The 24129-nt window shown below is 43.4% G+C and overlaps 1 protein-coding gene across 6 annotated transcripts in view; it reads left to right on the plus strand.

Moving 5' to 3' along the window:
• Positions 1-24129, plus strand: part of FGGY (FGGY carbohydrate kinase domain containing) — a 408675-nt gene that overhangs the window by 316691 nt on the left and 67855 nt on the right. For all 6 annotated transcript variants that reach the window (XM_006768373.2, XM_015566976.1, XM_006768371.2 and 3 more), the window contains 2 exons: positions 10655-10729; positions 18841-18961. In XM_006768373.2, the coding sequence (XP_006768436.1) occupies positions 10655-10729; positions 18841-18961 (196 nt within the window). The remainder of the gene's footprint in view (positions 1-10654; positions 10730-18840; positions 18962-24129) is intronic.

The following is a 24129-nucleotide window of genomic DNA, read 5'->3' on the forward strand; positions in this document are numbered from 1 at the left end:
CAAACATTATTTTAAAAAGGAAATAATGAAGATGCAAAAAAAATGCATAAACTCAAGCTGACTTTGACAATTAAGATGACCCTGAACTAGGAAAACTAAAATTGGCATTCTCAGAGGGAAACTGGGAAGATGTTCCAGAATCTAAAAGATTAAACGTAGCCTATTTGACAAACATAATAGATGTCATATGAACAAATAAACCACCAGCCACGCAAGAGTCTTGGCCCCTTTGCCTCCTGCTCCTTAGCTTAAAAATAAATGCAGGGGCCCTTTAAGACTAAACACAGGGCAGTCCTCTGCTGCTGTGGTTAGGGTTTCTTGTTTTGTTTTGTGTTTTGGAAGCAGCAGTGAGTTTAATTTCCCAGAACTCTTCCATAACCCAAATCTTATCTTCCCCTTCAGTTCAGCCCATTAGAAAACTGCCAACCCAAGAAGCCAGTGGGGGCAGGAAGTGTGATTTGGGGTAAATGGTGACGGCCTGCCTGCATGCTGAGGAGCCTGAGTAGATGGTTAACCCTGCAGGGGCAGGGAAACCCTATGGATTTGGAGGAGGGGGTGTAGTTTTGCTTGTCTATGTCTGTCCTGGGGTTAGAAAGTCAGGCAGGAGTGACCCACCTCTGGCCAACAAATCCACACCAAGTAACAACTGCTGCCTCTGGGACTTGGCACCTGGCTGTAGATCTGAAGAACCCCAGCCAAGTTCCAGGGAGAGGGTGGGAGTAAGTCATGTGGACTGAATGCTGGGAAACACTAAATATGGAGAACTCTGGGTAGAATGAATGAAAACAGTGATGAAGTGAATCCATTAGGAAACATGTTGCATACAAAAAAAAAAAAGAAGTACCATTTTGAACACTTAAGGAAATGCCTCTTAAAAATTATTTACAACCCAAACTAAAAGAAAACACTAAAAACTCCTTGGCATATTCAATAGGATATTTTAAAAGGTATAGCTCAGTGAAATAGGTCAGAAACTTGTTAGGATGAAAAGTCAATGGAGTTAGGGAATAAAAGGGGGGAATGATAAAGACAACCAAAAATACAATAGCAGAATTAAAACCTGCATTGAAGGCAACAAAAATCATAGTTTTTACTGAAGAAAATAAGGTGAGGGCTGTCCTAAGATGTAGCATATATTTTAAATTTATTAGAAAAACTGTTTGAAGGGGTGGGGGGGGGCTCTGCCTTCTTTACTGTTTAAATTGCAACAGTGCCTCGGTCAGAGACAGGCACTGAATAATTGCCTGTGTTTAAACAATCATTTTCATCTTTATTTGCCAACTGAGGAATGAAAAGTGACTTGCCCAAGGTCCCAATGCCAGGAAATTGCCAAGCTTCAATAAGCATGAATCTTGACTTTTAAGATGTACACCCCCATGAGGCAGCCTGAAACTCTGGACTCTGAAAAGGAGTCATAACAGCTGCATCATGCGCGGCTTAATTCTCAAACACACTCCTCAGCCGGGTCCTTGCTCCCCTGTTCTGACCACCAGCCTTCTTGCTCTTTCTCCCATTTTCATCCTTGCCTTGGTCCTTGGATGAAAGCTCTGACCCTCTCTCTTCTCAGTAATGGTACGAGTTTCCTTCCCAACCTCACTGACTCAGATTTCAAAAGTAATCGCCCCTCCTGGTTCGACCTGGCTTTCGACCCTTCCACTTTAGGTGCCTACTCTCATCAGCAGGAGCAGGGCACAAGCCAGGCCTCCTTCCACGATGCTTGATAGAATCATTCTCTTTTGTCCTGCTAATAGTTGGCTCCCTGCCATGTGGCTAGCTGTTTTATTTCTCCTTTGGTGATGCTGTACTGACCCACAGAACTAGGCTAAAAAGAGATGGCGGTTAGGGGTGGGCAACATAACAGTATGCCTGGACCAAGTAGCCACCTATGTAAATAGTTACCCTTTCCACTTAATAAATGAGGCATGGGGAGGTAAGGGCTGCGCATGCGATATTTAAACAAAGCAGAAGCTTGGCTAATGGCAATCGATCACTGTCAAAACATTTAACACTGGTAATACTAGGCTCTTTAAAACCAAACCAAAGCAAAAATGCTTACTTTTCAAGCAGTGATTTTCAACTGGTGTGCCGCAAGTAATTTTAAAACATGCAATACCTGACTATTTAGTGCGGGCACTGACCTCTTTTCCCTTAGATTGTCAAATAAAAAAATATGACAACATCTAACACAACAATCACCATCTGGTGTGAGTGACAAAAATTATATCGATTTTTTGTGAGATCAGCAAAAAATATATATGTGGTGTGCTGCAGAATTTTAAAAATTTATGTGTGCCATGAAATGAAAAAGGTTGAAAATCACTGCTTTAAAATAAAGGAACATGACATGGCCACACATACAGATAGATGAAGCTAAATTCTCACTGTCAGGAATGCTTGCATGGTGGGTGTGTGTGTGTGTGTGTGTGTGTGTGTGTGTGTGTGTGTGTGTGATTGTTTCTATTTTGAACAGTTGGGTGGGTGGTTTTACCCCTGTGAAACAGCCTGGGTTTGAAGTCAGCCCTGTGTTTGCATCCTGGTTTGAGAGTGTATTGGCTGCGTGGTCTCTGAGCTTAACTCGGTGAGGTCAGCGTGCTCAGCCATAAGCAGGAGAGTCACAGGCTCCCTTGCAGCATCACTATCAGAATCGAATGGTGCACAGATAGCAACAGCCAATGCTTTTGAGTCTGTGGCTCCTTCTTAGTGGCTCTTCCTTGCATGTTTACAAGGTGTTAGCTGGATTGAGTCCTGAGCAGCCTGTCATGAGCTGTCCACCTTAGTCCCAGCACCAACTGGACTCACCAGCCATGGAGGTCATCGCCACAAACAACCTGCGAGAGCAGCTGAATGATCGCCTGGCCCATCCCAGTTGCCAAGCTTCCTACAGGGATAGAGATTAGTCTTCTCTGTAGTTAAGTCCTTGGTCCTCCATTTCTTCATCAACAGGAATCTCATATTTGGCGAATCTTATAAAACAGCTAGTGCTGTAGGCATTTTGAAAGAGTCCTATCCTCCTTATGTAGGTGATCACTTTTTAAAATATGTTTATTGATTTCAGGGAGGAAGTGAAAGGGAGACAGAGATAGAAACATCAATGATGAGAGAGAATCATTGATTGACTGCCTTCTGCAACCCCCCTACTGGGGATCCAGCCCTAAACCTGGGCCTGGGCCCTTGACCAGAATTGAACCCAGGACCCTTCAGTCCACAAGCCAACACTCTTATCTACTGAGCCAAACCAGCTAAGGTAACCATTTTTTATTCTCAAATTAAAATGGCCTCTTCATTTTGATTTTTAAAAATTATTTTCCTGAAATACCCACTCACAGAATTAAGTGATCTCAGAGACATATCAGGGCATGAGAATACGCCATGCTCACCATTGGTGGAAACATGTTTTCTCTGCTTCTCTTTGCAAGTACAGCCTTACCCGGAACAGAAAGTTACTTTCTGGTTCTTTGAAGAGCTGTGATCTCTAATGTAGGCCATATGCTTCTCAGACTGCTGGAAAGGTGAGTGTGCTCCAAGGTTCTTCAAAGCAAACACAGAGCACGTGTGCATGTGGAAAACAAGGAGGGAGTCGGGAAAGTAGCGTTATGAGATCTGAGACAGTTCCCAGAGGGCTGAATCCCAGCTAGAGGTGAGCATCACTAAACAGAGTCAGATGTGGATGGAGTCGCAATGTTTGTTTGCAAGAGCTCAGTGGGAGCCAGAGGTTGTATCCTCGTGGCTTCCTCTGATGGGATGATGGACTATAGAGAAGCTTTTCAGTGAGATATGGATAAGCCTTGGCAACATGAGGGCTCTTTCGCATAAATTTGTTGATGTTTTTGTTGTGATTTAATATTCTTTTATTTAGCCATTTTTTACATATCATTCTTGCCTATGAAAAATTGAATCTGATAACAGCTTAATATCCTCAGTATCATTTAACTGTTTTTCTTATCATGTGAGGGGGTTTTGTTTGTTTTTATTTATTTATTTTAAAATATGTTTTTATTGACTTGAGGGAGACAGGAAGGGAAAGGGGATAAGAGATAGAAACATTGATAGGAGAGAATCAATATCAATTGGCTATCTCCTGCACTCCCCCTACTGGGGATCAAGCCTGCAACCCAAGCATGTGACCTTTTGGTACATGGGACTGTCATTCAACCACTGAACCATACTGGCCAGGCAATTTTTGTTTTTATTGAAGCAACTAATTTCACAGCTAGTATTGTGATTTATAATAGGTAGCATATTTCAGGGACCACAATGTGCCAAGCATCATGGTAGATACTTTACATGCATCGTTCACAACTTTCATGACAATTCTGCAAGACCCCCATTTAAAAAAGATGGTTTTGTGTTTTTTTTTTAATCTTTTCTGTATATACTAAACAAATATAACTGCAAGAGGGCAGTGGATTATGGACAGGGCTCTTCCCAAGGGAGTACAGAATGAGGAGTGAATCAAGTAGAAATCTGCCAGGAAGGCCCAACAGAGAAATAATGGAAAAGAGCCAAGGCCAGAGGACCAAGGATGGGATCCAAGTTGGTGTGTAATCTTAGGACAGGATTGGATGATAGTAAGGAAGGACCAGGATGGGCCAGGACAGTTGACCAGAAGAGCTTTGGGATTCTGGTGCATGACATATCAGCATAACTTAGATTTAGAGCTTCAGAAGCAGAGCAGGCAAAGGTGTGAAGTGCTTAGCATATCTGGCAAACAGCCCATGAACTTGTGCTGTGGGATATTGAGTTCACCAGTAGAAGAAGGTTGTGAGGGACAATGTCAGCCCACCATCTGGTCATTGTGTGTGTGTGTTACTTTTCTGTTGCCGCTGTAATAAATTACCACAAATGTATAGTCTTAAACATATTTTCTCCCAGTTCTGTAGGTTAGAAGTCGAGGCTGGCTCAACTGGTTTCTCTGTTCCAGTTTCCACAAGACTATCACCGAGGGCTCTTATCAGCAGGGCTGGGACTAATCTGCTACCAAACTCATTCAAGTTGACCAAATTAGACTCTGTGCCGTTGCAGAACTGAGATCCCTGTGTCCTGGCTGACTCACAGGCAGTGGTCCTCACCTTCCAGAGACCACCTGCATTGCTTGGCTCCTTGCCCTCTTCCTCCGCCTTCAAAGCCAGCAATGGCAGACCAAGTCCTTTTCATGCTTTGAATCTCTCTGATTTCCATTTCTGCCTCATTTCTCTTGTTTTCTTCTTCACACATATCTCTTGACTGACCCTTCTGCCTTCCTCTTCTGCTTCTAAGAGCTCATATGATTACATTGAGCCCAACTGGGTGACCCAGGATAATCTCCATATTCAGGGTCAACAGGCTGATAACTGGTTCCATCTGCAAAGTCCCTTTACATCAGTGCCTAGGTTAGTGTTTGTCTGAGTGACCAGGCTATGGCGAATCTTGGGGGAACATCTTTAGAATTCTGCCTATCACATTGTGTCCACACATTTACTTCCCAAATCTGGGTGAGTTTCAGGCAATGGCAAGTGTCAGCCTCAATTCCTAAGACTTACTGAAATCCATGCATGTTATTGGGGAGACCTGTCCCCGTTCTCTTCCAGGCTGCTGGTGACCTCAGCCCTGTTCTCAATCTCTGTCCTCCCTCCAGAAATTTTCTATAAATCTTTCTCTGATCCTCCTCATTTCCATGCTATTCGTCCATCAGCTCCACCTTCATTAGTGACTAAACAAACAGAACATATGTTCTGTTCCTTGGTATTCTGAAAAGTTTTCAACTAATTCCCCAGAGCCATAGATACCTCATCAAGTTCCGATGACCAATCTCAGCACTACGAATCCTGTTTCTTGTTTTCTATAATGTTTAGAGATCCCTTGAGAATCTATTTCTAATGCCTCCACTTTATTTTATAATCACTTCAATTCTTTAACAACTAAGAAGGGAAAACTTAGCTAGCTAAATTACTAATACATTTTTTAATCTCAACTATTTTAGGGCTGTGAAGCTATATATAATTCACAATGCCAAGTTTAGGGCAACTTTTCCCATGTGTTACTGTATATTAAGACCTTGCTGAAAATGCAAATTTCTGGGCCCCTACCAAAGGTTCAGTCAATCTGAGGTTGGATCTCAGGAAATGTACATTCAACTAGGATCCCAGGAAAGAGTTCAGTGTTGTGCCTAAGTGGAGGGGGAAGTCCACTGTCTTTCCTATTCATGTAGTGAATGGAAGTGTGTAGGTTCATAAGGACTAAGGCTTCTGCAGGGAGTTTTTGCGAGTGAGTCTCCCACTGTCTAATCTCTGGGCACACATCAGAGACACACTGCTTCTCCATACTCCTGCATGTCCATACCGCTAGCATTATAACCCTGATGTTGATGATCAGCATACACTTTGCCCTGCCTCTCCCACCCTGTACAGCCACGAGTCTTCAGCAACCCTCATTAATACCCCGCTGGTACCCATAGCATGTTGAAGGAGATGATTTATTGCTTTATTCCAGTTAATAAATGGGATCGAACCCTTTGTGCATTCAGGAGACAGGGAAAGGAAATGAACATTTTTAAGTGTCGCCTATGCACACATAGTTGGCACTATAAGTGTCGAGCTCTTGTAGACTCAGTACAGCTTGCTGAAAAAGTAAGGTACTTTGCAAATTATATGTAATATTCACATATATTATTGAGATAGTATTCTTATTTTACAAATAAAAAAAAGTGAGGCTCAGAGAGGTTACAAAACACACTGCCATACAAGCCAGTTAGGGGTTATGTCAAGATGTAATCCCAGGTGTCTTGCTGCAAAGTTTACCATCTTTTCACTCCCCTACACTTCTCTTCTAAGCTTAGAAATCCCCAGATGTACATAAGCATTTTATAACCATTATCTAAGATGTTGAAGTCATCACACGCAGTTTGCATCTCTTTGGCCACCATTTACAGCTTTCACACACCTCTAAATAGTAATTATACATGTTTTCTCCTATAGTTCTCATTACACAATAGCCCAAATAAATAAAATGTGCTTACCATTGCAGCTCTCTCCTGGGGATTCCCCATACATTTTGCTGTTTCGCCCAGACATTCAAAATAGGCACATGCACATCTGTAAACATTTCTTCCACTTATGCATTCTTCCCACTTCCTCTTATTGCTGGAACCATTCAGTCTTCAGCCAGGGGTGTCAGCTCATCTGCCCTATCCCAGCTGTCTCACTGGTTACAAGGCTGCACCTCCCATGACATATCCCTGGCACTCCCAGGGCATTGCTGCCACCCTCCTACCAACAGCTCCCTTAGGGCTCTCCATGGTCTCCCAAGCGGTCCACATGGCAGGCATTCCTTAGAAAGTTCCATTGTGGGCTGTCATTTCACTTTTGCCAAGGCAAGGCTGAGGTTTCTGGTATTTGAGAGAATCAATGGAAGTAAGCAGATGCCTTATAGTGTCTCCACCTGCATGCATATCAAGTGAGGTGTCACGGAAGCAGGGTTCCCCTCCCCAGTGCCCCCCACCATAGTAGCTTGGCACTGTCAAGAGAAATGTTTTTCAATGAGTCACATCGCAACTCCAGGGCCCTGATGCTAGTGGTGAGGAAATGTGGGAAATGGCTATGAGAGAAGTGTGCTGGCTGACTACCTTTTGTACTGAGTATCCTCTTCCCAGGAGTAACTTTTTCTCCCTTGAAGGATAGGTACGTTTTATTTGTGGAAAAAAGAAATGCTATGTCCCCCCGTTATGTGTCCCCTTTTGTCACAGCTCCTGTTGAGCTCAAGAGTTAAATGTAGTGCTCATTTCCATTGATTATCTCATTCTCAGTTTCCAAAGAAAATAAACTGTTTTCTCCTTTCTGCCCTATGAGTTCTGAGCTCTTGGAGACACTTGAAATTTAGAGAAGGGTCCATGACATTTTTTTGCTCCAATACCAGTACTTTTTAGAAGTCTTTATGAATATATTCTGGAGATTTTTTTTTAAAAAAAAAGCTAAATCTGGCAATATCATACTCCTCTCTGTGGGGTCTTACTAATTGGGAAAGATATCAGAGCTATTTACATTATCATGTTATTATAAAGGGCAATGGGATTCCTAATAAAGGAATAGAATAGTGCATCTTATATAGGAAATCAAACTTTCCCCTCACCACCATTATAATTTATCCAAGTCTGGGTCAGGATTGACCTATAGGAGAATGTGGGTCTGCCAAGCAGATACGTACCAAGACACGCTGATGAATTATGACTTGATTCACATCACACTGATGCCTGGGGAGAGGAAACCAGTCATCCTGGCCTGGCTCTGGAAGAGAGGCTTTCCCAATAGATGAACAACAGAGACACTAGTGAGGCCTGGCCAGTACAGAAGAGAGAGAGAGAGATACCATTAAGGACTAGTGACCTTTACCCAGGACCATGGCTTGTCATGGCGCTGGTTACTTATATAAGCTATTGGTTTGGGGCGGGCGGTGAGGGGCGTGGGGGGAAGGGGGATGGGGCGCGAGAATGACAGGCTGACATCCTGTTCACTCTGCTCCCTTTTAGAAATCACTCTCCCAGAGGGCATGCCTTGTGTATTTAACTCATCTGAAGGGGGAACCATTTTTCTAATTTACACAAAGATTCCTCATGTGCTACAGAGACCCTACTTTTATTCCAATCTTAGGTAAACCACTCCTCCCGTGAGGAATGGTAAGTATGGAAGTTGGGAGTGTTGAGGGCATGGAGTGAGCAACTATACATGATCTTCCAGTGTTCTGTCTTGGGACATGGAGCAAATGTCTTGTTCCCTCTGAATGTATGAGGGGTCGAGGTAGTAAATATTTTCCTCTCCTAATTGCATAATGACAGAAGGATAGGATATTAGGAGAGAGTAGTATATGAAAGGAAGAGAGAGCATTGGATTGTCACAAATTCACACATTCAACAAGTATTAACCTATCATCTACAGTGCTAGGCATTGGAGATACTGTGGTGAATACCACAAGCAGTCTTTCAGAATACTTAGGTTTGGGTTTCTATTTTTCTATTCTCTGTGTGCTTTTAGGCAAATTATTTCCTCAGAAAGATTCTGAAATGAACTTCTACATTATCAGCATTGTTTATGTTCTCTCCTAATTCAAACGTGCTTAATGTATGCTTAGGTCTCTGGGGAGTTTCATGAGAGATGACCCTTCACAGAGTTCCTGGCTTGAGAGTTCCTCTCCCCAGAGTTCCTCTCTGGTCTCTCCTTCAAACCTTAATGCTCCTCTCGTTTAAAATCAAAGCCACTTTTTTCTCATCTAGCTGCCCAGTTACTTGCCAAGAATAACTACCAGCAGGAAAATCCATGTCTCTCTCCCCCGCCCCCTTCCACTCTCTAAAAATGAGCACAGGATGCTAAGTGAGGAAGGACAAGTTCAGGTGCCATAGTAGTGAGCAGGGGCAAGTCCAGGAAGACGCACACAAGATAGCAAAGACATTTCTGCTTCAAAACCAGGGTAAGAGGTAGAATGTTTAACAAGGAGTATCATGATGAAATTTACATTTGAGAATAATTATTAGCTCTGTGGTAGAGAGATATGCCCAGGGGCTAATTCAGCAAGCAGGAGGGACATAATGGTGGCCTGGTTTAAGGAAGTGAGAGACGGGATGCAAAAAATGGAGGGGGATCAAATATTCAAGACTTGGAGACTGGTTAAATATGGGAAGGCAGAGGAAAGTCAGGGAAGAGTGCTCCCTATTTTCTGGTTTCTGATTTGGGTAACAGAGCAGTGTCTGTGCCCTGCCAATAGGCCAATACTGGCCCCTTAATCACGGTCGGGGGTGGAATCTGGAGAGATGAAGGGGAGGCGGACCATTCCGCTCTTGTATTATAATGCAAGATGCATGTCACCACCTTATTGAACTCTAGACCATGCCCCTGTAGGCTTTGAGTAAATGCATGTTACATGAATTAATTTTTGTAATGTGAAAATATAAAGTGAACTCTGGTATCAATGCCCACAAACTTCACACTAGGTTTGATGGAACCAGCATTATTAACCCTCTGAAAAGGTCCCAAGAGGACACCTCATCGAAGGGAAAATATGAAAGTGGGATGGTGAACGAGTCTCAAAGGCATTCAAACCCAGCATCCTGTTCAGTTCTGGAATCTCTCAGAGATTGACACGTTCCATATAAGCATGTGGTTCCGATTGACTTTACTGGGATTCCCTTGAAAACCACAGATTCTAAATTATCCCCTAGTAGGTATAACATTTATAGGAGACATATTATTTTACCCTGAATATCCCTTGGATGCTGTTACACTGAATCCTGACAGTAGCAGAACTTGGAATAAGATCAACTTTCATGAGAATGACACTGCTACTTGTTATTGTTTTCTGTAAGCCAACGATGTATGTAATAAGATTTTTTTAAAGAAGAAGAAAGGAATTTTATCCCATGCTCAGAAATACCAAACACAATCGTCCTATAGTATTTGTTTTGTTTTTGTTTAATTCAAGGCAAGGCATTTCTGGAGAAAAAGGGATATTTTTTCCTGGTCTGGAGATTAAACAATTTAGTAGTTATTTCACATTCAGCTCACAAAAAAAGGGATTTGCATATGAACTTGTTTCAGCAAGAAAACACATCTGAATGTGTTTCATGGGAATTAACTCTATCCATGGCAGCTCCTTTTGGCCATCATCTTCTTTTTTGTTTTCATCTCTGCAGGTCACCGGATTGAAACTATCTCAGGACCTTGATGATCTTGCCATTCTCTACCTGGCCACAGTTCAAGCCATTGCTGTAAGACACTTTAATGCAATTTTTATTTCTTTTAATGTTATTGAGAAAATATAAGGAAGGGAAAATAATTTATAGTATTAATTGAAAAAATTCTGCATATAAGTGGACCGGTGCAGTTCAAACCCATATTGTTCAAGGGTCAACTGTATTTCACTATACACATAAAAAAACACACATTTTTTAATCATTTATTTTTCAATTACAGTTGACATACAATATGGTATTATTTTCAGGTGTACACCCCAGTGATTAGACATTATATAACTTACTAAGTGATCACTCTGACAAATATCATACGCATGTGACACCATACATAGCTATTACAATATTATTGACTATATTCCCTATGCTGTACTTTACATCCCTGTGACTATTCTGTAATAACCAATTTGTACTTCTTAATACTTACACCTTTTTCACCTGTCCCTCCCCAACCCCCCTTCCATTTGGCAACTGTCAAAATGTTCTCTGTATTTATGAGTCTATTTCTGTTTTGCTTGTTTGTTTATTTTGTTTTTTAGATTTAATTGTTGATAGATACATTTTTATTGTTCATTTTTTTATGTTTTTATTCTTCTTAAAGAAGACCCTTTAACATTTTATATAATATTGGATTAGTGGTGAACCCCGTTAGATTTTCTTGTCTGGGACGCTCTTTATATGTCCTTCAATCCTAAATGATAGCTTTTCTGGGTAGAGTAATCTTTAGAAGCTCACTGTGTTTGTTTCTATGTATTAGGTAGAGCTGCTTTGTCTCCTGGCTTGGCAGAGTGGCCTTGTGTAGTAGGTCCAGTGGTTCAACCTCCCCATTCAACTGAGCTGGGAATTCCAGGTGCACATCCCCCCTCCTTTGTGGACTGTGTACACCAAGCATGTCAAACTCAAAGGCTAACATGGGTCAAATAAACAAGGTTTAAGTTTATGTGGGCCACAAAAAAAACAAAAGCTTCAATTTTCATAGAAACGAAGTTTTATTTCGATAGAGACATGCTGAATACAAAGGGCTGAATTAAATGATTCTTACATACCGTTATATTGTTTGGGCTGCAAAAATATTAATTTTTGGCTGCATGCATCCCACGGGCCACAAGTTTGACATGCTTGATGTAGTTGATCCTTGATTGCTGTTGGCACATCAATCGGAGAGATTTACTCCCAGGTCTATAGCTGCAAGGACTGGCTGTGACCACCATAGAGGATCAGTTGTGCAAGGGCACATCCCATGGAGCAGAACTTACTTCAGTGGGGCTCTGGTGCCCACTGTGTCTTCCTTTTGAGTGTGCCACTTGTGGAGGTGGTTGGGTGGTACTTCAATGTGGTCTGAAGCTTTCCACTGGGTATGCTAGGTCTGGGGTCTCCCAAGAGGTGCAGGCCAAGTTCAGCTACTGCCCATATTCTTCCCAGGGCCACCCACCACGAGCTTCAAAGCCATCTACAGATAGCTGCTATTTGTGCTGGGCTTGGATGTGCTCCAAAGAGGGCCAAGCTATAAACCAAGATGTGCTGCTACTAGTGCAGGGCCTGGACCACTCAGCGAGAGGTATGGGTCTCATTGAGGCCAGATGCTACCTATTTATAAGATTTTAGGAAAATATGGAGCATGAGCCAAGATAGGATGTTTATATGGAAAACCCACTGGTAACTGCTTGGGTGGCCCTGAAAGTTGGGTCAGGTGGATTCTCATGGAATCACCAGGGCAGAGCCAAAGGTATTATCCAGGTTGATGGAGACTCAGATATGGTGTCCTCCTGCCAGCTCTGTAGTGGGAGGGTTCAGAAAAGGCACAATGACCTCTGCCAGCACTTCTGTCTGAGAGAATGTTGCCCCCCTCCCCCAGATGCTCGGATGCTCAGATGCTATACACTGCAGTTCCTCCTATATATCCCTGGTGCCATTTAAGCTGCTGCCTCAGCGCTGGAGCTCAGAGGAAGTGAGCCAGAGTTCCAGCCCTTGAAGAGGAACTGCCTGGGACTCCAGCAGCCTTTTGTCTCACTCAGCCTCCATCCACACTGGTTTTTACAGCCTGAAGTTATTGGGGACTTCTCTTCCTGCCACTGGAACCCTGGGCTAGGGGCCTGGTGTGGGGCTGGGACCTCTATGGCTGAGATATCCCTCCCTATTTTTATCCACCACAAGTGGGTATGGGTATGTGTATGGGAACCAGTCTGTTCCTCCTCTCCACCCCTCCTACCAGTTTGGATGCGGCTTCTTCTTTATATTCTTAATTGTAGGACTTTCATTCAGCTAGATTTCATGTGGTTCTGAATGATGGTTGCTGTGTAGTTTAGTTGTAATTTTGATGTGGTTATAAGAGTTTTAATGCCATTTTTTGAGAGACTTATGGTATCAGTAAACTTTAAACCACATGCATTGTAAGACACATCATATGCTTTTGTGACAGAGATTCTTAATTAAAAGGGAGCTTGCCAGAAAGAGACGGGTGTCTGTTCAGAAGGAAATCTTGATAAAGGTCTTCATGTGCTTTATTAATAACTTAAAATAGCTGAAAGCTAAAGGGTGTTAAAGTCTTTGACCATCATACTTTTCATTTAGTTAGGAATGGAGAAAGGAAATAATTTAAACCTGAAGTGTTAGGTGCTCCTAAACTAAAGGTCAATAAAAAACAAAAACAAAATTACAAAAGCTTGAACATGATTGTCTAAGGAATCTCATTCTCTAGAGTGGACTTTGGATGGACTACAAAAGGCTTCTAACCCCTAAAATCATGCACAAAAGATTGTATGTGTACATGTTAGAAAGTGCATGTTGAGGTAGTGGCTCATGGTTTTCATGGTCTCAGAGCTGGTATGAAACCCAAATAACAGGTATTGCAGTGAACTTAGCCACTCTGGAGAAAAAATGGGCACCAACAGAAAGGAAAAATCAGTTCATTAAGTTCAGAGTCAAAATTTCTTTTCAGAAACATATCTGTTCAAACCAAGTGTTTGTTGTTGTTGTTGTTTGGTTTTTTGGTTTTGTTTTGGGTTGTTTTTTTTTTTGGATGTTAATGCTCTATGGATATACTTCTATGATATTCAATTATTCTGTTTCTTCATACCTCTTTCATAAGCTCATTGCTACATGCATTTTCTCCACATGTCCGCATCGCCTGCAAAGGTGCTTTCCTTATGTGCATAGGAGTCCAGGTGGGAGAATAGAACTTCCCACCCACTAACAGGACATGTGGTCTTTCATGCAACTACATAGGAGTATGGATCAACCAGCTTGATTAAACAGTCCTTTTTGTTTATAGACAAGTTTGAATTTGTTTTTCTGAAGTCACTATCTTATTGATTTAATAGCTTGGCCAGTTCAGTAAAATCAGTCAGCCTGCTTTATTCATGGGGACAGGGTCAAAAACAAACAATTCTCACATCCTTCAAAATGGAAGAGTGACTAGTAAGATGAAAATGGAGAACAGAAGTGCACATCATTAGTAAAAACAATTATTTAGTGATCTGTTTTATAGTAATGATGATAATGATAATAAATAATATAGTTTGGGGGTATGATGTGCCAGACACAACTGTGCTAAATATTTTACAGACATTATCTGACAACCTTGTGAAGTATGTATGATAATCCCTATTCCACAGATTAGAAACCTAAGCCTCAGTGAGGTTAATCAGTCAATTTAATTCAACTAGTAAGGAGCAGAACTGAGATTTCTAAAATAAAACTAAATGGGTGATATATTGAGGAACTTTTAGTTTCTGATTCCTCACTGTTACTGTATGGAAAGTCTTATAATAGAACAAATCACTTGCTGAAATGAATAACCATAGAAAATCAGAGCTGTATGATGCTCTGCATTCTTGCTAAGAGGTGGACATAAAGAACGAGGACACACAGGGTGCACCACCAGAGGATCATAACAACTATTACCTCTCATTGACACCCACTCTCAGTTCCAGGCACGGAATAGAATGCCTTACCCATCTGTGGCTTTAGACAGTAACCTATAAGCCAGTGAGACAGTCCTCATTTTACATGCAAAGGGAAAACCACTTGCCAAGGTCAAAACAGCTAGTGTATGGCAGGATCAGAATTTGAACCTCTGTCAGTTTCACTGCCACACATCAGCTCTTTGCCCTTCACCATGCTGCATTTGGCTTTTGAGCTATTTGTAAAAGCTGCATGGATAAAACAAGCTCCCAGGCATTCCCAAGAACAGTTTTGACTTAGCACATCTTAGAAAACATTGTTCATTTGTCCAGGATTGTCTCATATGGGTCCCCTGCCTGCTAAATTCTGCAGCAGAAGTCTAAGAATGTATGAAGGAGGATAAACTTCATGCAGATGGTGTGTGTGTGGCGGAGAGGTGGGGGTGGGGTGGGGTTGGGGTGGCGGAGCCACTACATTTTTCCAAATACCACACACTGGGAAAATCAATCTTGTATGCAATGGGTCGTACATGTATTAAAAGCTATATTTATTTTATCTGTTGACTTAATGACCTTTGTACTACCATGAAGGGGAGGCAATTTAAGACAGAGATTTCTCAATAGAACTTTATTATGGAGTCAGTTGAACTGTGAGGAGTTCAATCTGTTTTGCAAAAGTATCTGGGTGTGCTGGTCTTTTAGGCAAAAATTTGCATTTTAATTAAACAGTCTGATAACAGATATTTTCAAATAATGTTAAACTTGAAAATGAACATCGATCTCATTGGCTTTGAGTAAGGCCCTAGCACCTATTGTTGATAAGTTAAAGTTAGGCAATTGCTCTCTATAGACATATCTGTGATTGGTATTTTATAGAAATAGAATGAAATTGAAGACATATTTTAAAGAAGTTAACTTGGGACCTTGCGAAACCCTCTTCCAAGTAAAATTCTCTCTTGGTCACACTTCATTGAAAGACCTGTCAAACACCCAGCTTATCCATAGCCTGTCCATCCATAGTTTTCTTTTCAGAATTGACCCTTCAAAAGTACTATTTGCATTTGAAGTCTCTCGATTTGCATCTGGTTCTGTACATTCCCAGTGGAATGGCCTAATTTTAATTTAAATTTCTCTGTGAAAACAGTTTTTCCAGAAAGGTGAGCACAGAATCATTTCAGCACAAAGCCCTTTGGCGAGCATCTGAGGCGGGTGGAGCGGGTCAGAGTGGAGGCTGAGACAGGGAAAGGGAAGGCCCTGTAACTAACGCCAGTGAGTGGGAAATTTCGGCCAACAATGCCACATGAGGGAAAGACAGGCTGTCACAGCCCCTCTGGAGGGAGTGCCTCTTGTTCAGATCCTTTCTTTCCCTTTCCCAGGCACTGGGCTTTGTGCTCTCAGCTCAGGCCCTCTGAGCACATGAACCCAAGTCCCCAGTTTAGAAATATCAATTTTGCATGTCATTTCCATGCACATTGGGAGGCAGCTCCCCTCCCCCCCCCCCTATACAGCCTCTATTGCCTTAAGCAAATTATATAACTCCTAAATGAGAATAGCAATATGCGGTGTTTGAATTTGTCATAGGTTAGAGACACCATTTAAGTGCATAGCAGAGAGCTAATAAAGAGAACGGTTTTTCATGTCTAAACACTCCCCGTGCACTCAACCCTGACACTCTTCTAGGCACACTGTCCCCCCCCCCCCTATACAGCCTCTATTGCCTTAAGCAAATTATATAACTCCTAAATGAGAATAGCAATATGCGGTGTTTGAATTTGTCATAGGTTAGAGACACCATTTAAGTGCATAGCAGAGAGCTAATAAAGAGAACGGTTTTTCATGTCTAAACACTCCCCGTGCACTCAACCCTGACACTCTTCTAGGCACACTGTCTATAGCAGCAACCTTGGAGGGCAGGGCTTACTGTATTTCATGAAGCCGAAGACTGAAATTTAATATTTTTCATATTAATTCAGAAAATCCATAGAATTTTTGGGTGAACCTCATATGATATTATTCCCATTTTAAAAATGAGAATTGAGTCTTAGAAAGGTTAGGTACAGGTTTGATTCAAGAAATAGGCAAAATGCCTTAGTCTTTTACATTCAAAAGCCATGATCTTTGCTATTACAGATTCATGCCCCTAGAGTAGACGAGGGTTACCTGTACTCCATGGATACCAGATGATCCATGGTGGACATATGGGCACCTGTAGACGTCTTCAAATTATTTATAATACAGTTTCGTATATGACTTTTTTTCTGGGAGGTCAGTAGGTTCCATTACATTCTCAAGAGAGTTCAAGACTGCCAAAAAGCTTAAGAACATCTGGGGGTAATCAACCTTAATCAATAAGCAGCATCTGGCCTTATGTGGTACAACATGTTTTAATTTTTTTTTTTAAACCCACTACAGCTGTGGATTATCTTCAGCGGCCCAAGTTTCACCTTATCAGATTCACTAATAGCTTCTACAAACCCCATAAACCTTGGGCTGGAATTGCTATTCTTTTGCTCCTGAACTGTCTCTCCCTCATTTATTCCACCACAATCAGGATTCCATGGTCCCCAGATCACTCTCCAGTCACCCCCTTTCCCAGAGGCACCTCCAGCCCAGGACACAGCTCTCCAGTAGCCTTGTCGAAGGAGGCTTTGCTTGCCCTACATTCCATGCCCTGGGGGTCATAGGAGCATTCAAACCACTTCTCAAACCTTATTTCTTTACTTTGGTTAAGCCTCTATGGCAGTGATGGCAAACCTTTTGAGCTCGGCCTGTCAGTATTTTGAAAAACCCTAACTTAACTCTGGTGCCATGTCACATATAGAAATTTTTTGATATTTGCAACCATAGTAAAACAAAGACTTATATTTTTGATATTTATTTTATATATTTAAATGCCATTTAACAAAGAAAAATCAACCAAAAAAATGAGTTTGCGTGTCACCTCTGACACGCGTGTCATAGGTTTGCCATCACTGCTATGGCATGCCCTCAAGCTAAACTACATCCTCTCTATGTACTTGGGTACCAACCTGCCAGTGACAATGCACTTCCATTTGTGACACTAGCTCATGCATTTTCAAACCTGACTACTTCTTGGAGGCTGCACCACCTGTGGCCTCTCAGATCCTTGAGCTGCTCCTCTCCCTTGACCTGCTCATCTGTGTACTTCAACATCTCACTCCTGTGTCCACACCGAGGACCTTGTCATCCCCCAGAATTGCTCAACCTCTAAACTTTTTAAAGGCTATCTCTCTACCAAAAAACCTCTTCTGGCCACCTGAGGCCACATTGCACTTAATATTTTTTTGTTTTTAATGCTTATCCCACATGAATTAGGATTTGGGAACTTCTAGTTTTTGAACTTTCAAACAAAGTATGATTTTCAGCCAGTTGAATGTCCTAGCTAACACTAGAGAATAGTATATTGAGATTCACCATGATGACCCTACGATGATATCCTCCTCCCATGCATTGACATTTTCTTGCTGAGTTTCATAAATTTAGCAAGACGAGGATGAGGATAACACATTTTATGAAGCTGTTAAGACGCAAGGGCTGAAATGAAGCTACAGCAAAGCCCTTATCCAACCAGAGCCTGTGATTTCTGCATCATCCCTGGTCAAGCACTGCTGGGAAATGGATTCTGGCTCTGAAAGCCTCGTTATGGGAACCACTACCTGGTTTCAGGTGGCAACAAAGGTCATTTTAGCCCTTCATCAGCCCAAAGCCTGAGTCTCTCCTTCTCTGTGCATTTAGAACCCTCTTTCTGTGTTTCTGCTGCTCCTTTTGTTGGTATCCTTCTTCAAGGAACAAACGTCTTAGTTCTTATTTAAGGAAAAATGATACATTCATGGACCACTGACCGTTATTTTCAGAGCATTGTTGCTAATCACTCCATTCCTAGTTCCTAATAGAAGACCTGGGCCATAATACACTAATCAAATATCGGTTTGAATGAAATCTATTAACTGTGTTGAGGTTGTCATTTGTTTTGATCAATATCATGCAGCAACTGATAGAAGCAAATGGTGTAGTTAGTAGCAGGATTCCAGGCAGGCAGGTGTGAACCGTGTGATTAGAGACACCCTAAGCTTTTGGGGTCTCACTGTCCAAGGTAGGGACTTAAAGCTCGCAGGGCCCTGTCTGGCACTGGGTGAACACTTAGTAAATGTTGTACATCATTTTCTTTGCTCTCACCCTGATGCTTCCTTCTGTTTTTCCTTGAAGTTCGGGACCCGCTTCATTATAGAGGCCATGGAGGCAGCGGGGCACTCGATCAGCACTCTTTTCCTGTGTGGAGGCTTGAGCAAGAATCCCCTTTTTGTGCAGATGCATGCGGACATTACTGGTAAGTCTGAGGAGGAGGAGGGAAGGTCATCTTAGCCTTGGTAGCAAATGGTCATGGCCACAGTCTAGAGAGTCGAGAATAGGAGCATATAGGTGATGTGCCAAATTATTTCGGATATTTACTGTTAAAATGTTTGTTTTTTTAAAAAAATAACTCCAGAATCTTTGTCATCATGATGGAGAAAGTGACTTCTCTGGGAATCCAACCATGGGATGATGGTCGGAAATGAGATAAGAGAGGTCCACAGGGCTAGGTCCTAATCCAGATATTTACTCAACAGTATTGCGTACCTCTTCTGATCTAGACATTGTAGAGAATATTGAAGATACAAAGCTGAATAAGATATAATATCTGCCCCCAAGGAATTCAAGGTCTGTCAAAAAAGGCAGGTAGCACACAGACATGTTAAATTTACTGTAGCAGGAGCTCCGAGTGAGGAAAGCACAGGGCATAATGGAAACAGTGGGGCTTTTCTCCCAGGTGTGGACCGTGATGGTGCAGGGCAAGCCATCTCCAACTGGAGGAGGTGATGAGGAAATTGTCTTGGAGAAGGAATGTGGATCCCAGCTGCTATGGGAACAGTGGGTCTGGCTGTGGATGGAAGTTTGAGCCCTAAGGCCCTGAGATCTTCATTAGAATCAGGGATCATGACACAGATGAGGAGGATCCAGAGTGGTGGACTGACCTCTCTATGATCTGAGCAGACAAATCAGAGCAGGATCTGTAGGGCAGACCCATGGCTCTAAGGAAGGGGTCCCACTGGCAGGAGGCTTGCTGATGTCCCAGAGGTTGCCTGGACTGCCATCCCTCTGGACCTGGTGCCCTTCCCCCTCTTGCTCCTTCCTCTGCCAGTGTCTCCTGGGGACTGCTGTTCCCTTCCCAGAACCCATTCCAGGGTGGCCAGGCCCCAGGGCAGGGAAGTAGGGGAGGACTGGACCCTGCTCTAGCGCCAGCCTGATATGAGCCCACCCTATACTGCCCACCATTTACCATGATTCTGGCTATTCCCTGACCCCTGGATTCCTTACCTCTGAGAGGGTCAGGTTCTTTGCTCCTGACTCTGTCGTGACATAGGTCCCTTCCCCCTCTAGGCCATGCAGATTCTGGCAGATGAGAGCTTTCCCAGATGTGATGGGCATAATTGATCCCTGCATACCGTGAGATCAAACAAAAGTCTCTTATCGCCATTTTATAGATAAGTAGACTGAGGCACAGCCAGAGGACAGCATAAAAAAGTACACAGTCCAAGGGCAAATATATCAGGATGTTCAGTATGTACATTACTACCATTAGTCAAGCTCCCAATTGTCTGTGGGTGGGAATCACTCCATATACATTTAGTCATCACATACTCCCAAAAGGTAGAAGTTGATGCCCCCATTTTACAGACAGGGAAACTGAGGCTCATGGAGGGGAATTATGTTAACTATCCAAACTCAAACACCCAGTAAGGAGCAGGAACAAGATACCCAGGTATGTCCAGGCCCAGATTCCTGAACTTTCCTCTCTAATTCGTAACCATTTGATGATGGTGGCTCTTTTCCTGAAGACCTCAAAGCCTATGGAAGTGGACCGATCTCATGCAGAAAGAGGAAGGACATGAAAAGGCATCCATATTTCCTTGTAATTTTCCCCAGGAGGAAAACCATGACACTACATTTTAAAAAAAATTTATTTTATTGATTTCAGAGAGGGAGAGAGAAATAGAAACATCAATGATGAGAATCATTGATTGTCTGCCTCCTACATGCCCCCTCCTTGGGATTGAACCCACAAACTGGGCATGTGCCCTGCCCTGGAATAGAACCATGACCTCCTAGTTCATAGGTTGAAGCTCAACCACTGAGCCACGCTGGCTGGGCTAACCATCACTACATTTTATCTAAACCTCAGCCAGCTTTGTTCAAGGGTCTGACTTAAAAGTTGATCTGTGAGTGGCTTTCCACTTGTCAGCCTTCTAATATCCACAAAGACTCCCTACCTGGAAGATAAAACCCCATTCCCCGGAGGAAATGGGAACCCAGTCTCCCAGGGCAGGGCCTTGTGACCTGCTCCCAGACTCAATGAAAGTGGGTCCTCATCCAGGCCTGACACGCCTGACTCAGAAGCAGGGGTTGTCTCGGCTCCACAGAAAGTTCTGCTTTGGAAACCGTTCCCCAGGCTGTTGAATGAAAAGGCTGTTAATCGTTATTTGGATTCTGATTGAAACTGGACCCTTTGTCTCTGACTGTGGACCAGTTACAGTTCCAGACAAAGGGACCTTTTCTCTGGCCTGGAATTCCTCTGCCTTGGGAAGCCTGTGAGTGACAAGGGATGGCAAAGTGCATCTGCCTTTAAATGCTTGGGGGTTCTGCTAAACTCATTAATGCATCAGATAAAATAGTTCACATTCCAGGAGAGGCTGCCTCCTTCCTTTCCTTCACCCAGCACTGGTGGGGGGAAAGAGCACTGCGCATTTATCCCTATAAAAGGCACACACAGACATACATACATACATACATACATACATACGTACGTACGTCCATAAATAAATAAATAAATAAATAAATAAATAAATAAAACAATCACGATAAAAGGCACATACAGAGCAGTGGGTGTAGAGGTAGAGGTCTGGGTGCCTTTAAACATGGTAATTGCTCTAGTTTTCCTGCAAAGAAAGATTTGACACCATAGACCTGGTACGTGACTCTCAGGAATGCATGTGAAAAACACAACGGAATTTGGAAGATATTTTGGAGAAAGTGGGGAGTAATGAAAAGAGCGGTGTGTGGGGTGGGACCAACCCTGTGACTCCCGGCAAGTCACCTCAGTTCCCTCTGTGAAAGATAGAAATAATACGATAGCCTTCCTATAGATTGCCCTAAGGAATAAATACTCATGAGTCTGTGAGCACTAAGCTCGGTGCCTGGCTCAAAGTAGGTGTTCAGTAAATGTTAGTTCACTTCTCTCCTTAGCAGCCCACACCCCCGGGAAGGAGGTGTGCTTGAGAGAAGGTTTAGTGTGTGGCACATGGCCAGCCTGGGAAACGTCCTCTACGTGAGGGGAGGAATCTCCTCCTGCCCTGGGTATTTAGTTCACCGTGATTTCAAGAAATACGTGGTGTGCCCTGAGTAATTGTAGGTTCCCCTACTGACTTGGGACTAAATGTTCCTCCTTCTAGATTTTGTTTTTCAGTACTGGCAATTTCAGTAGGAGTTTCCCTCTTCCTGCCTTATTTATGATTGTAATCATCTGTTCACTTATTTACGCCGAAGCCTCCTCTGAGCGTGCCAGTGAACAAGCGGAGAGCGGCGTGGCAGTGCCAACAGGGTCGTTACAAACAGGGAAAGTGCCCTCGGTCTCCCTCCTATGTCCGGGTGTCCAGTGGGACCCAGAGGACGTTGGTGTCCCTATGAGTCAGGTCCAGGCAGGGAACAGATTACACTCCAACTGGATTAACTGGAGAAAAGTCAACGAGGATCTGTTTCCAGAGGTGTGGGCAGGGTGTGGGGAAACTGACCACCAGGCAATACCCTGGCGCCACTCACAGTGTTACCACCCCTAGGCTTACTGGCCCAGTGCAGGGAAGTAACCAGCCTAAGATAAAGGCGCTGAGTGAGAGGGCCGCCAGCCAGAGCCTAGTTGAGGATGTGGCCAGAGGGCAAGCAGGCCCCAGATGTTGTGCAGCGTTCCAGGGCTCAGGGAAGATGGGGTGGGGGTTGGGGGAAGAGGTGGGATTGACCTGAGGGGCAAATGGAAGCAGTCAGTTGGTTCCACCCAGGGTAGCAGGTGTGGAGAGACCTCAGAGATAAGGTCCACTTTAAGAATCATAACAACTAGTGCTAATTCAGTGCTTTCTGTGCTTTCTATAAGCCAAGCTCTGTTTTAAGTGCCTTACTCGCCATAGTATTTTTAATCTTCATAGCCAGATTACCTGTGAGATAGGTGGCATTTTAACCCCATTTTGCAGGTGGGAAAACTGAGAGGCACAGAGACATTAGCTAACTTGCCTAGGATCACACAGCTCAGTCAGCAAGGAAACCAGAATTCAAACCCTGGCAGTCTGGCTCCGGAGCACTTTGGGCTGCAACTGGAGAGCTGGTGGGGCCTGGCCAGGTTTCTCTGGTTTCCAGTTCCCAATAGGAGGTGCCTGCAAGTAGCTCCCCCCTGCTTAGGACCTGTGAGGCTGTGGCAGGGTAAAGAGGGGCTCGGGAGGTGAGTGACATCTGGAGCAGCTGTCTTCTAAAAAGCTCCAGTGCATGGGGTGGTGGCAGTCACACTTTGTCTGCTTGGTTCCAGGCCCTGCAAAGGCATTCAGTGCTCGGTCCTGGTTTGGCCAGCACAGCCCTCTGTGCTCCTGGGTCTGTCTTTGCCCACTAGAGATCCCTCCCCACTGCGCTAGTTTCCAGCCCAGGAGAAGTACATGCGGAAGGGCTTCACTCACCATTGATATTCATTCTAACACAGCAGCCACCATCCTCATAGGCCAGAAAATGGGCTAAGCGCCCTGTATGCCCTTTCTCATGAATCCTCACAGTGAACCTGTGTGGACCATCTTATCATCATCCCATTTTACACATGGAGAACCCAAGGCCCAAAGACCATAAATGACAGACATGCTGAGAGACACAGGGCTAGTGGCACCAGGTCTGAGGTTTTCCCGGATACCCCACCACCTGATGCTTGCAGCAAGTCTCAAGTCTGGCCCTGTGGGACGGGGCCTGTATTCCTGAGCACTCGGGATGTGTGTGGGGATTCTGTTGCCCGCCCCTTTTGTCTGAGATGGCTGCCAGCTGTCCCAGTCCTGGAGCGGGAGGCTGAGTTAGGAGACGGTGGGAATGCAAAGGAGGTTATATCTGGGGAGTCTTCCCAGAAAAGTCCAGTCTTTGGAAAAAACAAGTCTGATGTCTTGAGTAGAAAAAGATTTTACAGTCTGTCCATAGAGCTTACCTCTGTGGAGTTTGCTGCCATCTCCTGATTGGCAAGTACATTTCTATTTATATTTCATATGCGTTTTATTTATTAGGTACACACACATGTGTAAAATCCTAAGAATTCTACGTGATTTGTATTAAACCTACTGTGAACCCTCAACCTCTGGGAACTGGCATGTGGGGTACCCCTCCCCTGCCAGGAAGACCCCCCACTTCTTCAAAGACATGCTTAGTCCTCATCTCCACCCTGGTGCC

This window comes from Myotis davidii, unplaced genomic scaffold, assembly GCF_000327345.1.
Source record: "Myotis davidii unplaced genomic scaffold, ASM32734v1 scaffold79, whole genome shotgun sequence".
Classification (NCBI taxonomy): Eukaryota; Metazoa; Chordata; class Mammalia; order Chiroptera; family Vespertilionidae; genus Myotis; species Myotis davidii.